Source organism: Rhinolophus ferrumequinum, chromosome 7 (genome assembly GCF_004115265.2).
Source record: "Rhinolophus ferrumequinum isolate MPI-CBG mRhiFer1 chromosome 7, mRhiFer1_v1.p, whole genome shotgun sequence".
Taxonomy (NCBI): Eukaryota; Metazoa; Chordata; class Mammalia; order Chiroptera; family Rhinolophidae; genus Rhinolophus; species Rhinolophus ferrumequinum.
Window position 1 is genome coordinate 47965713 of NC_046290.1, and position 19277 is coordinate 47984989.

General features: G+C 36.6%; 1 protein-coding gene across 1 annotated transcript in view; it reads right to left on the reverse strand.

The window, feature by feature from the left end:
* The window catches only part of ANKRD31 (ankyrin repeat domain 31), a 130193-nt gene extending 113368 nt beyond the window's left edge, over nucleotides 1-16825 (reverse strand). The window contains exons 1-2 of the mRNA XM_033110016.1: nucleotides 16722-16825; nucleotides 6565-6638 (exon numbers count right to left, since the gene is read on the reverse strand). Of these exons, the coding sequence (XP_032965907.1) occupies nucleotides 6565-6638; nucleotides 16722-16825 (178 nt within the window). The remainder of the gene's footprint in view (nucleotides 1-6564; nucleotides 6639-16721) is intronic.
* Between the last annotated feature and the right edge of the window lie 2452 nt (nucleotides 16826-19277).

Below are 19277 nucleotides of genomic sequence, written 5' to 3' on the forward strand. Positions count from 1 at the left end.
GATAATTTGTGACAACAAAAACATAAAAGGGGAGAGAGTAAAGGCCTGAACTGGCACAAGGGAATGGAGAAAGTAAGCACGCTGAAGAAAATGGAATATTCTAATTATGAAACTTTCTTTTACATAAACTTAATGGTAACCACTCAAAAAAAAAAAATCCAGAACTGAAATATATAATACAAAAAAGAAAAAACAGAGGGAAAAATCATAGAATACCACCACACTGAAATAACAGTCAGCAACAAAAAGGCAAAAAAACAATGCAGACACAAAGCTACCAGAAAACCAAAGATAGAATGATAGGAAATCCTCACATATCAATAATCACCCTAAATGTAAATGGACTGAACTCACCAATAAAAAGGCACAGGGTAACAGATTGGATCAAAAAACTAAACCCAACTATATGCTGCCTTCAAGGGACACATCTCAGCTACAAGGACAAATATAGACTCAAAGTGAAAGGGTGGAAATTGACACTCCAAGCAAACGGTACTCAGAGAAAATCAGCTGTATCCATACTGATATCAGATGAAACAAACTTCAGGATAAAAAAGGTAACAAGAGACAAAGATGAACATTTCATAATGATAAAGGGGACTATACAACAAGAAGACATAACAGTCATCAATATTTATGCCCCTAATCAGGGAGCACCAACATATACCAAGCAACTACTAACAGAACTAAAGGGAGAAATTGACTAAAACACAATTATACTAGGGGACCTAAATACATCATTGATGATAGATCATCCAAACAGAAAATAAAGAAATATCAACCCTAAATGACACAGTAGATGAAATGGATAAAATTGACATTTATAGAGCACTTCATCCTAGAACATCAGACTATGCATTCTTTTCTAGTGTACATGGAACATTCTCAAGGATAGACCATATATTGGGACATAAAACTAGCCTCAGCAAATTTAAGAAGACTGAAATCATACCAAGCATATTCTCTCCACAAGGCTTTGATATTGGATATCAAATGCAAAAAGAAAGCAGGAAAAACCACAAATATGTGGAGATCAAACAACATACTTTTAAAGAACGAGTGGGTCAAAGACGAAATCAGAGGTGAGATCAAAAGATACATAGAAACAAATGAGAATGAAAATACATCCTACCAAAATTTTTGAAATAAAGGGAAAGCAGTTTTTAAGAGGGAAATTTATATTAAAATAGGCCTATCTCAAGAAAGAAGAAAAATCCTAGATAAATAACCTCACCTTACACTTTAAAGAACTAGAAAAAGAACAAATGAAACCCAAAATCAGCAGAAGGAAGGAAATAATAAAAATCAAAGCAGAACTAAATGAAACAGAGAACAAAAAGACAACAGAAAAAATTAATGCAACAAAGAGCTGGTTCTTTGAAAAGATTGATAAAATTGACAAACCCTGGGCTAGGCTCACTAAGATAAAAAAAGAGAAGACACTAATTAACAAAATCAGAAATGAAAAAGGGGAAGTTATCACGGACACCACACAAATACAAAGGATCATCCAAGAATACTATATGCCACCAAATTCAATAACCTAGAAGAAATGGACAAGTTCTTAGAAACATATAGCCTTCTTAGGCTGAATCATGAAGAACTGGAAAATCTAAATAGACTGATCAACAGTAAGGAAATTGAATCAGTCATGCGAAACCTTCCCAAAAGCAAAAGTCTGGACCAGATGGCTTCTCTAGTGAATTCTACCAAACACTCAAATAGGATCTAATACTGTTCCTATTCAAACTCTTCCAAAAAATTAAAGAAGAGACAATACTCCCTAACTCATGAGGCCAACATTACCCTGATACCAAAACCTGGTAAGAACAACACAAAAAAAAAAAACTACAGACCAGTATCTCTGAAGAATACAGATGCAAAATCCTAAACAAAATATTAGCAAATCGAAAGCAACAATGCATTAAAAACATTTTACGTCACAACCAAGTGGGGCTCATCCCAGGGCACAGGGATGGTTCGACAAATGCAAATTGATCAATGTGATACACAACATAACCAAAATAAAGGACAAAAATCATACGATTATATCAACAGATGCAGAAAACACGTTTGACAAGATACAACATCCATTTAAGATTAAAACAATAAAATGGGTACAGAAGGAAAATACCTTAACATAATAAAGGCCATATATGACAAACTGTCAGCTAATATCATAATTAATGGTGAAAAACTGAAGCCCTTTGCTCTACGTTCAGGAACACAACAGGGCTGTTCGCTATCACCTCTGCTTTTCAATATAGTATTGGAAGTCTTAGCCAGAGCAATCAGGCAAGAGAAAGAATAAAAGGCATCCAAATTGGGAATGAAGAAGTTAAATTGTCACTCTTTGCAGATGACATGATGCTATATATAGAAAACCCTAAAGATTCCATCACAAAGCTATTAGAAACAATCAATGACTACAGTCAAGTTGCCAGCTACAAAATCAACATACAAAAGTCCATTGCATTCCTATATATTAACAATGAAATCTCAGAAAAAGAAATAAAAAAACAATTCCTTTTAAATTGCAACAAAAAGAATAAAATACCTAGGAATAAACTTAACCAAGGATGTGAAAAACCTATACACTGAAAACTATGAGACATTTTTAAAAGAAATTGAAGAAGACACAAAGAAATGGAAAGACATTCCGTGTTTATGGATTGGAAGAATCAACATAGTTAAAATGGCCATATTACCCAAAGCAATATACAGATTTAATGCAATCCCCATCAAAATCCCAATGGCATTTTTTAAAGAAATAGAAGAAAAAATCATTAGATTTGTATGGAACCACAAAAGATCCTGAATAGCCAAAGCAAACCTAAGAAAAAAGTACAATGCTGGAGGTATCACACCGTCTGACTTCAGCTTGTACTACAGGGCAACAGTATCAAAACAGTATGATATTGGCAGAAAAACAGACACTCAGACCAATGGAACAGAATCAAGAACCCAGAAATAAACCCACATAAATACGGAAGATCATTTTCAACAAAGAAGCCATTCGAGAAAAGACAGCCTCATCAATAAATGGTGGAGAATGGAAAGTGACGTGCAAAAGAATGAAATTAGACTGCTATCTGTCACCATGTACCAAAATTAATTCAAAATGGATCAAAAACCTAAACATAAGACTTGAAACAACAAACTACATAGAAGCAAACATAGGTACTAAATTTATGGACCTTGGGTTTAAAGAGGATTTTATGAATTTGATTCCAAAAGCGAGGGAAGTGAAAGGTAAAAAGCTTCTACACAGCAAAAGAAACCATAGACAACATAAATAGGCAACCAACCGAATGGGAGAAGATTTTTGCAAACAATGCCTCCGATAAGGGGCTAATATCCAAAATATATAAGGAACTCATACAACTCAAAAACAAAAAACCAAACAACCCAATTAAAAAATGGGCAGAGGACCTGAAGAGACATTTCTCTAAAGAGGACATACAAATGGCCAATAGGCCAATATAACCAATATGAAAAAATGCTCAACATCACTAATCATCAGAGAAATACAAATAAAAATCACAATAAGATATCACCTCACCCCAGTCAGAATGGCTATTATCAACAAGACAAATAGTAACAAGTGTTGGAGAGGCTGTGGAGAAAAAGGAACCCTCATACACTGTTGGTGGGAATGCAGATTGGTGCAGCCGCAATGGAAGGCAGTGTGGAGATTACTCAAAAAATTAAAAATAGAATTATTATATGACCTAGCTATCCCTCTCTGGGGTATCGACCCAAAAAATCTGAAAACATTAATCTGTAAAGATACATGTGCTGTGATGTTCACTGCAGCTTTATTTATGGTGGCCAAGACATGGAAACAACCAAAGTGTCCTTCGATAGATAAATGGATAAAGAAGTTGTGGTTTATATACACAATGGAATACTATTCTGCTACAAGAAAAGATGAAATAATACCATTTGCGATAACATGGATGGATTGTGAGATTATAATGCTAAGCGAAATAAGACAGAAAAAGTAGAGAACCATATGATTTCACTGATACGTGGTATATAAAACTGAAAACAACAGAAGAACAAGAAAAACAAATGAAGAAACAAAACTCATAGACACAGACAATAGTTTAGTGGTTACCAGAGGGTAAGGGGGTAGGGGCGTGGTAGATGAGGGTAAAAGGGATCAAATATATGGTGATGGAAGGAGAACCGACTCTGGGTGCTGAATACACAATGTGGTATATAGATGATGTATTACAGAATTGTACACATTAAATCTATGTAATTTTGCTAACAATTGTCACCCCAATAAACTAATTTAAAAAAAAGACAGAAGAGTGTAAACTGGAAGCTTGCAGTGAATAGTCTCATACTTCACTGAGCTTGCTGTTTCCAAAGACCCATGACGAATGCTGTAGTCAGCTACTCTGTGTAGGAGGAGATCTTCCCGACCAGATATTGAAATGTACTAAAAGCTAAGGTTGATAAAATAATGTAGTGATGGCACAGAAGTAGAAATAGTCAAATAGATCAACAAAACAAAACAAAAAGTGGGAAACAGACCTATATATATCTGGGAATTTAACATATCACAATAATGGTATTTTAAACAGTGGCAAAAAAAATAAACCATGGCACCAAGATGGGTTATTCAAAAAATAACATTGGGGCAATGGTTAACCATTTGAAAAAATAAAATTAGAGACCTACCTTCCCATGTGGCAAAATATTCCAAAGAAATTAAAGATGTAAGTGTAAAAACTATAAATATAATAATTGGAAATAAAGATAAAAGAAAATATTTTCATGGTCTTGAGGAAGGTAAACTATTTCTAAGTTTGTAAAAAACTACAAAACCCTAAAAGAAAAGACTGACAGATTTTGTTACAGAAAAACTTAAAACTTCTGCAATACAAAATATATCATGAGTAACATTAAAAGATAACTAGGGAAAAAAAAGATAACTAGGAAACTGGGTAAAACTATTTGCAACATATATACGACCAAGGTTTGTTATCTTTAATATGTAAGATGCTCTTATAAATCCTTTGAAAGCAGAATACATTCTTTAGATGCAAACCTAATTTTAGCTAGTTAGTCTAAGGAAATAATTTCAAAAGTATGCAAACGTGTAAGCATTACAATATTTGATAGAGTACTGAAAAATATTGAAAATATAGTCAATATTTTGACTATAAAGAAGAGTACACTCATACAAAGAAATAATTTGTAGCAAATTGAAAGGCTGAGGTAAATCAATATAACAAGGAAAGATATATACTATATAGTAAAAATATCAATTATGAAAAGAGATATTTATTAGGTTCGTGCAAAATTACCATTTTTGCAATTATTTTCAATTGCAAAAACCGCAATTACTTTTGCACCAACCTAATATATTGACATATGAAGTCTAAAAGAACATACAAATGCTAAACACTAGCAATTGTTGGGAGTGGAATTGTAGGCAAGAATAGAGGATGGGACTTTTGATTTTCTACATAATTATGTATTTTAAAATATTTTATACTTCTAATAATTAGCAAAAATAATATCCTTTTTATTTGGAAAAAGAAAGGGAAACAAAAGGAAAGAAAAGAAAAAATCTTGGTTGAAATATTAGAACAGACCTCTTTTTCCTAGTAGCACTTTATACCTTGTAAAAATATACTCTCAAGACAAGCATTACACACTGTCCCTTCCAATTACAAGTAGGAAAAATTACTCTAAGATCAAACTGTAATTTACCTTTTGGGGTGTCAAGTGAAATGATGTATAATGAAAAGACTTGTGAACTATATAAAAGAAGATCTTCATGGTGTTTAGGATATTTTTTCTTCTATTCTACACCTATATCCAGTCATCCTCCAAAATGAAAAATGCTCACAGGAAGAAATAAGGAAATAACCTACCATTTAAACAGCTACTGCAGAATCAATCCTTTTGAATAGTAACAATTAGATTTTTCTAGAAGCATTTAAAATGACCTAGAAGTGGACTCAGGAAGTATAGAGAATTGGTAGGTGAAAAGCACTTTTTAAAATATATATAACTAGATTTACTGTGTGACTATATTAACTAGACTAGGTTAACTAGACTATGTTAACTATCATTTCACAATATATACAAATATCGAATCATTATGTTGTACACCTGCAATTACTGTCAATTACATCTCAATAAAAATAAGAGAATAAAATAAAAATAAATAAAAAATATATATCAAGGATATAATTTTGTCTAAAAGAATCAGATTGGTTATTTAAAATTAGTTTACTTTTGTAAACAGGCAGACTCTAGGGTTAAGCTGGAGATTTGGTGGGGAGCGAGAAGAGCTATCTGAGTACTACTTCCACATCTCTGTAGCCCTCTCTGTAGATATAAACATCTTCCAGAAGTTACAATTGCCATTGCTGTCCTTATAGTAATAGACAAACCTTAACAGACCTTAGAGTCTATTACGGATTACTATAAGAAACTGTGTAAAGTTTAAGAACAATACTAAATATAAAAGGAGAAGTTAATGGAATAACACCAGTGGGAAATTAAAGGGACTAGTTAACGAAAAGAATTATTTCTCACCTTCGCATGTTCCACTTATACCAGGATGGAGGCTGAATTCAGATCTAAGAGATGTGTCTTGATCAAGGAGCAACCTTTCAAGTATGAAAAAAGAAGGTACAGATTGTTATCACGTTTCCTAAACAAAGATTAACAATTTAACTGTCATTTTTTAATTATACCTAAACTTGCTAAAATTCTTAATTAGATGACTATGTACCCTTTAATTAAAAACTTATCCAAGATGAAAAATATGTATTCATATGGTCATGCTCAGGTTTACAAATATTCTGTTATTTTATTTTTTTAATTTTTATTGGGTAACAGTGCGTTTCTCCAGGACCCATCAGCTCCAAGTCAAGTCGCTGTCCTTCAATCTAGTTGTGGAGGGCGCAGCTCAGCAACAAGTCCAGTCGTCGTTTTCAATTTAGTTTCAGGGGGCTCAGCCCACCATCCCATGTGAGAACTGAACCAGCAAACTTGTCGTTAAGGGCTGGCGCTCTAACCAACTGAGCCATCCGGCTGCCCTATTCTGTTATTTTTTAAGAAGTGAGAGCAAGGGACAAATATCAATACAGTTATTCAACAGAGATGAAATGATTTGAGGGACAAGTGCTGGTGGGATTTTTCCTTCATATTTTTCTATGCTGCAGAGAATTTGATATTAAAATCCCAAGGTTAAATCTGAGTGTGTATTTTCAGAATATATGATGATAGAATTCCTTTAATTTTTGGATTCACGTCTTCCTATGTTCTAAGCAGCACAAAGGTAACAAAGAGAGAAGACACATGTGGTGATGTCCTCAAAAAGCTTCAGATCTAGTGACGGACACAAAACTAAGAAACAGCAGTGATACACCATGGTCAGTATGCTTCTAGGCAGATTTAAGGGCTTATCCTTTCTGTTTAGAAAACCTTTACAGAATTCAAAAATGTGCAAAGGACTTGAATAGACATTTCCCTGAAGAGGATACGTAAATGACCAATAAGCACATAAAAAGATATTCAACACTATCAAACATTAGCGAAATGCAAATCAAAACCACAATGAGGTATCACTTCACACCCATTAGGATGGTTATGATAAAAAACAAACAGAAAATAACAAGTGCTGGCAAGGATATGGAGCAACTGGAACTCTTGTGTATTGCTGGTGGGAACGGAAAATGGTACAGCCACTGTGGAAAACTGTAGTATATTGGTTCCTCAAAAAATTAGACATAGAACTACCATTTGATCCAGTAATTCCATTTCTGGGTATGCATACAAAATAACTGAAAGCAGAGAATTGAACAGGTATTTGTACATCCATGTTTATAGAAGCATTATTCACAGTAGTCAAAAGGTGGAAGCAACCCAAGTGTCCTTCGATGGATGACTGGATAAACAAAATGTGGTACACACATACAATGGAATATTATTCAGCCTTAAAAAGGAAGGAAATACTGATATGCTACAACCTGAATAAACCTTAAAGACATTATACTAAGTAAAATAAGCCAGACACAAAAGGACATATATTGTACAACTCCACTTATATAAGGTATCTAGAGTAGTTAAATACATAAAGACAGAGAGTGGAACGGTGGTTACCAGGGGCTGGGGCCAGGGAGGAATGGGGAGTTACTGTTTAATGAGCAGACTGTCAGTTTAGAAAAATGAAAAAGTTCTGGAGATAGTGCTGATGGTTGAACAACAATGTGATTGTACTTAATGACACTGAACTATACAGTGGAACCTCGGTTTTCTAACGTAATCCATTCCGGAAGACCATTCTAGTTCTGAAACATTCGAAAACCGAGGCGTGATTTCCCCATAGAAAGTAATGCAAAATGGATTAATCCGTTCCAGACCTTTAAAATCAACCCCTAAAACTGCAAATTTTAGCATGAATTTTACTATCTAATAATACCATAGATCCATAAAATTTACGGCATTCGTAAACTGAAATGTTCATCAATGGAGACGTTCAAAAACCAAGGTACCACTGTACTTAAAAATGGTTAAAATGGAAAATTTACATTATATTTCATATTTTACCACAATAAATAAAATTCTTTTTGAAAATCCTTTTCAGAATCCAAGAATGTAAGAGTATACTAAGGCATGAATACATGATTTGGCACTAAGGGTTTTTGTTGTTATTTACTTACTGGTTCATTTTACTTTTTTATGGAAAATTGCAAACACCAAACAAAACCAAGAAAGAGTGACAACAGTATACTCATCATCCAGGTTCAACAATTATCAGTACACAGACAATCTTGTTTCCTCTATAATGCTTCTGCCAACCTCTCTACCCACCCTGTTGATCTCCCACAGGATTATTTTGAAGCAAATTCTGGACACTGTATTCCATTTCACCTGGAAATATTTCAGTATGCAACTCTAAAAGATAAGGACTCTTTTCAAACACAACTGTAATAATCACACCTTTAAACACAACCATAATTATCACACCTAAAAAGAGCCAATAATTCCTTAATATTATTAAATTTACAGGCTGTAGTAAGCCTCTGAAATGGCTTCTGGCATTTATGCCCTTGTGTGAACTCCTCCCTTGAGCATGGACAGGATGCAGTGACTCCTCTAATGAACAGAATACAGCAAATATGTTGGGATGTTATTTCTGAGATTAGGTTACAAAAAGACACACTTCCATCTTGCTCTCCTTCTCTTATCCTCTTGCTTCTTCCCTCTCATGGAAACCAGTTCACCATGTTGTGAAATGCCCTGTGGAGAAGCCTATGTGGCAAGAAAGTTAGGAAGGCCTCCAGTCAACAGTCAGAGTGCAACAGCCAGAAAGGAACTGAATCTAACAACCACCTGTAGGAAGTGGATCTTTCCCATGAAGCCTTGAAATGAATGCTCCTTCTGAGTTCCTGAGTGTGATGACCCAGTTAAGCCACTCCTGAATTCCTGACCCACAGAAACTACGAGATAATAAATGTTTATCGTTTCAAAATGCCAAGTTTTGAAGTTGTTATACAACAACAGAAAGCTAATAAACAGACTGTAATCACACTTCCTCAGCTGTCTCTTTCTACAGTTGTTTTGTTCAAATCAGAATCCAAACAAGGGGCACACATTGAGTTTAGCTGCTACCGTGTTTCCCCGAAAATAAGACCGGTCTTATATTAATTTTTGCTCCAAAAGACGCATTAGGGCTTATGTTCAGGAGATGTCATCCTGAAAAATCATACTAGGGTTTATTTTTCAGTTAGGACTTATTTTCGGGGAAACACAGTATGTCTCTTAAGTCTCTCTTTAAATCTATAAATTACCCCCTACCTTCCTGCAACCCTTTGCAATTTATTTGTTGAAGAAACTGGGTTATTTTTCCTGTAGTTTCCCACATTTTGGATTTCCTGATTGCAAGCCATCTAACATGTTCCTCTGTCCTGTATATTTCCTGTAAACTGGTTATTAGATCTATAGGTTTGATCTAATTCAAGTTTAGTTTGGGAAAGCGTATGTGTACTTCCTTCAGGAAATAATAAAAGTGTGGTGGGAAAGGTAATCTTATGCATACAGTCTTTCAACACCCTCTCAACCTTGAGCCTGGTACACTTTCTTACCAAGAGACAGAGTCCTCTCAACCTGGATCTATCCTTGTGTGGGAATACCTTTCCCTGTTTTCAGACTCAATGTATATATACTCCTTTGTTCTGTTTAAGCACATGTGTCATATGGTACCTGGATGACTCCGCTACTATATCTGTCTTATGTGGGGAGAGGATGAAGTCCTTCGTTCTGTGGCACAAGAGGGGTGCATGCAGGTCAGTGGCCCTGCATTAGCTGCAGAGAGTGACTGCTGGCCATGGGGGACCAATGTCCACTGCTGACGCTGATCTTGTTCTGTCTCTTCTCTATGTAAGTAAAGTGTTGTTCCAGCCAGTGCTTGACTGTATTGTGTGTTCCTGGGTGACTCCGATACCAAGATGTAATAGGCAGAAGTGTCTGGATTTCTACTCTGGGTGATGGGCAACAGATGCCACTTGCTCATCAGTATGGTTGTCACTCATTTTGTGATATTAGTAACCATTGATGACCATTACCTAGGTTTACTATTCATGATTAGGAGTATATAAGATTGTGATATTCTACTTGATCACTTTATTTATTAATTGAAATACTTCATATTTCAAGAAAAACTCTCACTCATCAACTACACAATTATTTTCCATCAAGCCATATTACTCAGCCAGATTACTTAGCTACAGTTTGCATAGGAAAAGCAAGATAAATGCCTGCTTCTTTCTCTTTCTTTCCTGGTTTTCAGAATATTGAAATAAGTTTTTAAAGTTCATTACAAACTCTTAGATTTAAATCCAGTGCTGTTTTTGTTCTTATCAATGTTCAAATTATCCTATTTTTAGCTAGTGGGAGCCTCTTCAAAGTGGCTCATGGGTTGTTTGACATGAACCCACCTATTATAGACTGAAATGCGTTCTCCTGTATCCCCAGATTTATGTTGTAGCGCTAACCTACATAACTACATTTGGCAATAGGGCCTTTAAGGAGGCAATTAAGGTTAAATAAGGTCATAAGGGTAGGACCCTAATCTAAAATGACTGGTGTCTAATAACAATCTAATAGGAAGAGAGACCCAAGAATGCATGCATACAGAGTAAACACCGTATGAGGACACAGTGGGAAGGGAGCCATCTACAAGCCAAGGAGAAAGCCCTCAGGAGAAAGCAATCTTGCCAGCACCTTCATCTTAGACGTCCAGCTTCTAGAATGGTGAGAAAATAAATTTCTGTTGGTTACGCCACCCAGTCTGTGGTATTTTTGTGGCAGCCAGAGCAGACAAATAACACCACTGATGTTCCCTAGCTCCCCAGGATAAGATGGCCCACGCTCATCTTACACATCTTCTCCCTTAGACCTAAAACTGGTTATTTCTCATGAAGCCTTGGCTCCTTTACATGGGCTATCATAGTTAGAATTCACAATACTAATATTTATCATTAACAACGTGATTGTTGAAAAAAAGCTATTTTGCAATTCTTTGTTTCCTTGCAGTATATCTCATTTGGCATGTACAGCTAAATTCTGTTTTAAAAGCATTTAATTCCTTTTTGGGTAATTATGCTGCCAAATTAATACATAATTAGATTCACTTATTTCATCTTGCTTTTGCCTTTTTATGAATTTTTTTGTGTGTTGATTTAATTTTGTCTTATTACATAAACCATTTACATCATTCCAAAGACAAATGTATAAAAGATCTATTTAGAGAAGTCTAGCATCTATCTGTCCTTCACCCACCTGTTCTCTCCTTTCCCATTTTTAAAAATTATATGGTTTAGCTTTCCAGGAGGGAGTGGAATGAAATATTCAAACTATTGAAAGAGAGAAATACCAGTCAAGAATAATATATCCTGGAAAGTTATCCTTTAGATATGAAGGAGGAATAAAGACCTTTCCAAATATACAGAAGCTAAGGGAATGTTCTGCCACAAGGCCTGCATCACAGGAAATACTGAAGGACGTTATTCTGCCTGAAACAAAAAGACAAAAGGATAGAAAACTATGAGTGACATTACTTACAGACAGACAGAAGCAGGAAATGGCAACACCTACACAGAACAGGGCACTATATACTTAAACATAACATAAAGGGTAAAGAAGATAAAAACATAAGAAAAGAAAATAAGAAGACTACAATTTGCTACTACAACTCAGAAATGAACTCACAGCATAAATAGGGATAATTTGTGACAACAAAAAAATAAAAGGGGAGAGAGTATAGGTATGAATTTGAAAGGGGAATGAAGATACATGCTGAAGAAACAGGACTATTATATACATAAAACTTTCTTTTAAATAAACTTAATGGCAACCAATCAAAACAAATCCAGAACTAAGACACATAACATTAAAAAAGAGGAAAAAGTCATAGGCACCACCAAACTAAAATAACAGATAGAAACACAAAGGCAATGAAAAAATGGAGACAACAGAGCTACCAGAAAATAAAAGATAAAATGGCAATAGGAAATTCTCATATATCAATAATCTAAATATAAGTGGACTCAACTCACCAATAAAAAGGCACAGAGTAGTAGCAGACTGGATCAAAAAACAAAACCCAACCATATGCTGCCTCCAAGAGACACATCTAAACCACAAGGACAAATATAGACTCAAAGGGTGGAAAACAATACTCCAAGTAAATGGCATCCAGAGAAAAGCAAGTGTAGCCATTCTTCTATCTGACAAAACAGACTCCAGGATAAAAGAGGAACAAGAGACAAAGGACAGTTCATAGTGATAAAAGGAAAAATACAACAAGAAGACATAACATTTATCAATATGCTCCCAATCAGGAGCACCAAAATATATAAAGCAACTACTAACAGAACTAAAGGGAGAAACTGACAAAAACACAATTGTAGTAGGGGACCTATACACATCATTGACGGCTATGGATTGATTATCCAAACAGAAAATCAGTATGGAAATATCAGCCTTAAATGACACATTAGGCCAAATGGTCATAATTGATAGTTACAGAGCATTTCATCCTAGAACACCAGACTACACATTCCTTAGTGCACACAGAACATTCTTAAGAATGTTCTATAAGCTGGGACACAAAACTAGCCTCAGCAAATTTAAGAAGATTGAAATCATACCAAGCATATTCTCCAAGCACAATGCTTTGAATTTGGAGATCAACCGCAAAAAGAAAGGGGGAAAAACCACAAATATGTGGAGATTAAACAACATGTCACTAAAGAATGACTTATTTCTTCAAATAAAAGGAGAGATCAAAAGATACACAGAAATAAATGAGAATGAAAATACATTGTATTAAAATTATTGGGATGCAGCAGAAAGCAGGTAAGTGGGAGATTTATATCATTACAGGCCTATCTCAAGAACAAGAAAAATCCCAAATAAACAATCTAACATTACAACTTAAAGAACTAGAAAAAGAAGAACAAATGAAATCCAAAGTCAGCAGAAGAAAGGAAATAATAAAAATTAAAGGAGAATTAAATGAAATAGAGAAAAAAAGACAACAGAAAAATTAATGCAACAAAGAGCTGGTTCTTTGAAAAGATTAATAAAACTGACCTTGGCTAAACTCACTAAGAAAAAAAGAGTAGGGGCTGGCCTGGTGGCTCAGGCAGTTAGAGCTCCATGCTCCTAACTCCGAAGGCTGCCGGTTCAATTCCCACATGGGCCAGTGGGCTCTCAACCGCAAGGTTGCCAGTTCAATTCCTCGAGTCCCGCAAGGAATGGTGGGCTCCACCCCCTGCAACTAAGATTGAACACAACACCTTGAACTGAGCTGCCACTGAGCTCCCGGATGGCTCAGTTGGCTGGAGCATGTCCTCTCAAGCACAAGGTTGTCGGTTCGACTCCCGCAAGGGATGGTGGGCTGTGCCCCCTGCAACTAGCAACGGCAACTGGACCTGGAGCTGAGCTGCGCCCTCCACAACTAAGACTGAAAGGACAACTTGAAGCTGAATGGCACCCTCCACAACTAAGATTGAAAGAACAACAACTTGACTTGGAAAAAAGTCCTCGAAGTACACACTGTTCCCCAATAAAGTCCTGTTCCCCTTCCCCAATAAAATCTTTAAAAAAGAAAGAAAAAAAAAGAAAAAAGAGTAAAGACACAAACAAAATCAGAAATGAAAGAGAAGTCATGACGGATACCACAGAAATACAAAGAATCATACAAGAATACTACGAAGGACTATATGCCACAAAATTCAGTAACGTTGAAGAAATGGACAAGTGCTTAGAAATATATAACCTTCTTAGACTGAATCACGAAGAACTGGTACTTAAAACCCAAGAGAAAACCTGCCTCTCTAGCTAAAGGAATGATACTCTGAAGAGTATGGAATCTTATTTTCTTTTCTCCCTTAATGTTTTGCCCTGAAAGTGGCCCAGTGCAAGGATCTGCTCTACAGTAAGAACGCTAACACTCTGAGAGAAATCTGCCCTTTTGATCACATGAAATAGCACGTGGATAGAGGGAAGGAAGGGTGCATGAGAATCCTGGAGAAAAGACAGCAGGAAAGGGGAATCACCTAATTCTGTATATGATCCATCATAAGTCCCAGGCTCAAGCCCAAGCTGTCCACATGCAGAGCAAATTCAAAGAAGCATAACAAAAGCCTAGAAAACTGAACTATGATATTAACTATTGCCCAAGTTCCAGATTTACTTGAATGGTACATGAGTCAAGACAAACTCAATCAGCACAGTAAAGGCTCTGAAAATTGGACTGATATAACCACCACCCACAGAAGGTAAAATAGGATGTGAAGTCAGAACCTAAACAGGTGGGCTGCCTGTCAAAACAAACAAACAAAAAACCAATACCCTCTAGAGTATTTTAACAGGACAGAGTCCAGTACATAATGTTCAAAATATACAGGATATAATCCAGAATTACTCAACATGCTAAGAACAGGAAAATCTGATTAACTGTTGAGAAAAGATCATTAACAGACGTTCCCCCCACCCATGATCCAGATGTTGGAATTATACGCATAAGACAAAGACTTTAAAGCAGCTATTATAACATTGACATTCTCAGCAAAGAAATAAAAAGTATAAAAGAGAATCAGATGGAAATTTTAGAAGAGAAAATTGTAATATCTGAAATTAAAATTTCACTAGATGGGCTCAACAACAGAATGGAGATGACAAAGGAAAGAATAAGTAAACCTGAAGATAGAGCAATAGAAATTATAGTCTAAAGAATTGAGAGAAAAAAATTAATAGAGTCTCAGGGATCTGGGAGACAAAAACAAAAGGTCTAACTAACATTCATGTCATTTAATGTCCCAGAAGAAGAGATTGCTACAGAAAAAAAACTATATGAAGAAATTGTAACAGAAAACTTTCCAAGTTTGGTGAAAGACATAAATTTACAGATTCAAGAAACTCAGTAAACCCCAAACAGAAAAACACAAAGAATATCATGCCCACGCGCATCATAATCAAACTGCTAAGAACCAAAGATGGACTACAGAGCGCAGCACAAGGGAGTTTTTGTTTTGTTTTGTTTGAGTAATAGAACTGTTCCCGATCTTGATCATGGTGGTAATGATTCCATGTATTAGTCAAAATGTTCCCTATACATCAACAAGAACAAAGATTACTCTGTGTGTGTGTGTGTGTGTGTGTGTGTGTGTAAATAAATAAATGAGCCAGAAACCTGGGTATTAGTTTCCTATCTAATCAATCATCACCTCCTGACAAATTTACTTTCTAAAGATTTTTCAAGTTTGCCCTTTTTCCTCCACTCCCAGTTTCTTCCTAGTTGAGCTCTTATCATCTCAGTCTGTGACTACTTTTATCCCAAAGCTAACCTTTATAGGCTTGCTTTGCCAAAGCTGATCCCTACTCCACAAGTATCAACTTTAACCTGGAAGCTTGTTAGAAACGCATAAACTCAGACCCCACCATGGAACTCCTGCATTAGAATCCACATTTTAATGGGATCCTGGAGTGATTTCTAGTCCCTAGACTAGGGCATTCCAGAGTGAACAAAAATCTGATTATGGTGTTCCTCCACTTGATATCTTACAAGGACCCTACTAGGACACACACAGGATAAGTGAGGCCTTTCATGATCTCACCCCACCTTCCTCTCCAGGCTCATCTTTCATCACTTCCCACCTCACCCTTTAACCCTTCATTAAGACTTTTCTCTAAATATAGTACTGAGAACTAGGTATGTTCATAGTTTTGATAAACTAAACTACCATCTTTTTGATTCTTATAAAACTATCCATTTCCAGTTTGATGGTAACCAGTTCTCCCATCACACATTCTCTTCTTTAGAGAAATTATGCTAACCATCTCCTAGACTAGAGCTACGAGTTGCTTGAAGCAAAATGTATTTGAAGAGATCAGACCCAAGACTGTTTTGGCTGTGCAAAAGGATTTACAGCCCCAGGTTAAGAGGAAGTTTTTTGGGTTTTTTTAATGCCATAAAGCCATCTACGGTAAAGCTGTTTGTCTTCAGTTGGGGGTGGGGGGGGCGCTTCTTCATTTACAAGTGCTTCCGTCGTTCAGGCCTGGCTGGCCCACAAAGCTCTCATCCTGCCCGTGACCCTACATTCACCTAGTAAGAATTTCTACTCAGATCTCAGAGGGCCACTCCGCGCCAGCGACCAGCCCTCGCTAATAGTGGTCACCTTCTCCAGGGCAGCTCCTCTTCTTCCAGGTCACTCTCCATCACCGACCCCTCTATCACCGTTTCATCACTGTCCCAGTCTGGGGCCTGGGCACCTTCCTCCATCTTCGCCTCAGTCTTTGTCTTTTAATCCTCCTTCTCTAATTCTCCCTTTCCCACAAAAAAAAAAAAGAAAAGAAAGAAAGAAAGAAAAGGAAAAGAAAAGAAAAGGACTTTCTAAGAACTAAGGGAAATCATGAGTTAAAAATAAAATTTGTGGCGGGAGCCGAGCGTTGCACCGCGGGCTGAGGGCGTAGAAGACGGCGAGCGTCTTCCTGGGCTTGGCCGTCCGGCTAGGCCGTCTCGCCCCACGCAACCGGCAGGGGGAGCCGCGCGCCGCGTGCTCACACCCCTCACCCGCTACCCCTCTCCCGTGGCCGGAAGTGGGCGGCGCGCGTCGCGGGGGGGGGGGGGGGGGCACTGAGTTTCCGGGCTGTGTGGGGCGTGGCCGGCCTCCGCTTCTGCTTTCGGATTCTATCCGCATCCTATTGTTGGCTGGGCGGAGAGGGCACTGGGTTGGGCTGTGGCAGCCGAAAAGCAGTGGTCTCGTTGACAGACCGCAGGTGGAGCCCGCCTAACGCCCTTGGCAGGGAGGGAGCCCTGAGCAGCTTCACCTGCAATGCACCTGATGCTTGTGAGACCTAACCCCGCCTGAATTGTCAGCTCCTCCAGAACGTAGTAGCCCCGGCTCGCAGCCCTACGTTCTGAAGCCGAATGTTCCCTTAGACCCAAAGGGTGTTTTTCTCCTTAATACCTTTGCCACCCCGTCCCCCCCCCACCCAAGTGTCCCGTGAGGTAGGCAAAACAAACGTATTTACCAGAAGTTTTTAGATCATCAATTAATCTAATTGATGTGTTTTGTATTTGTATTTTCCCCCCATCAACTCTTTGGTTACCCTGTAATACAGATAGTGACGAGAAACAGGTGAGAAAGAAAAACAGAAGATAAAATGATTGTTGAAGGAGAAAGGTGACGAAACAAAGTAATAGCCACGCTACTTGGATTTATATTAATTGTGATCACGTTTCCTGGGCATAATCTACCTTAGTCAAGTCTTGCCAACACTGGTTGACTTCTACTTCTTCAATCATGTAACTGGTTTGTAAAATGATTAACTGGATTTGAACTTTGAACTGCCATAAAGATTTCGTGTTATTTTTGTCTCTTAGAATGTACTACTAACTGAAGAGCCAATTCTAGTTTTATGGCAAGCTGCCTGTGCCATGATGTTCAGTCTTTCTACCTGCAATGTTCTCTCCCCAGTCTCTGAAAAACTGCTCAATCTTCCTGCATTTCATTCAATGCTTTCCTCTACTGAACCACACCTCCCCTTTCATAAGCATGGCCCACACTGTGATATTTTAAATTAAAGGACACACATTCACATTTTGTCATAATAAAGACAATGGGTGGAGTGACCAACCCTCACCTTATAGTGTAATTATGCTTTATCAATATTTAACTTAGCAGTTGTCATATATCAGGAAACATGTCATGACTGCTTTAAAGTAAGTGGAAGTGCCAAGCATAAAATGAAAAAAGGTTAACCTTTTAAACACAAGGTATGGGAACAACTGGGTATCCATTTGGGGGGGAAAATTAACCTTGTTCCCTACCTCATTACATATACAAAAAATAAATTGAGGTAAATCACAGAACAAGCATCCTGTAATCAATCCAGTGATTTAACTCCTAGAGAAATCTCTGCATATTGGTACCAGGACACATGTACAACATCATTCATAATAGCCCCGAAATATAAACAACCTAATTATCTTTCCATGGGAGAACAGAACTAAATGTTCATCAGAAGAATGGATAAATTGCAGTACATTATACAATAGGATATCCTATGGCTGACAAAAGGAACGCAGATATCAATATGGATGTTTTTGAAATCGTTCTTTCAAAGTTTAAAAACAAAATTAAACAATATATTATTTAGGACCCATTCATATGTGGTAAAATTCAAAATAAAGGGATAATTTAAAAAGAAAATTCAGGGTAGTGATTACCTCTTTGGGAGAGGCAGATGAATGGTGTGGGGAAGAGTTCTCTGGAAACTCAAAAAAAGAATTGGTAATGTCTTCTGTCTTGAGTTGTGAAGGTTTATTTTGTTATGTTTCATAGCTGCCACGAAATGTGTGTGTGTGTGTGTGTGTGTGTGATGATATATATATATATACATATATATAAAAGTATATACATACATGTATAGCATATACTATATAAATAATTAAAGTATACATATACAATGTATATAATGTTTTATAGTTTAAAAAGTATAGAAAAAACTGGAAGGGAAGGAAATATGCTAAAATGCTATCCCTAAGTGGTAGAGATCTGGGTAATTATTTTCTTCATTAGTGTACAAATTTTCTACCTTTTTCCAATTGCTTAAATGGTGATGTAATGCTTTTATAAATAGAAAAGGGCAATTCTTCAAAATTAAAAAAAAAATTTAGGATGCCCAGAATGTTTGTACTGTTTTTTGAAACCTGATTTGAAAATTCAATC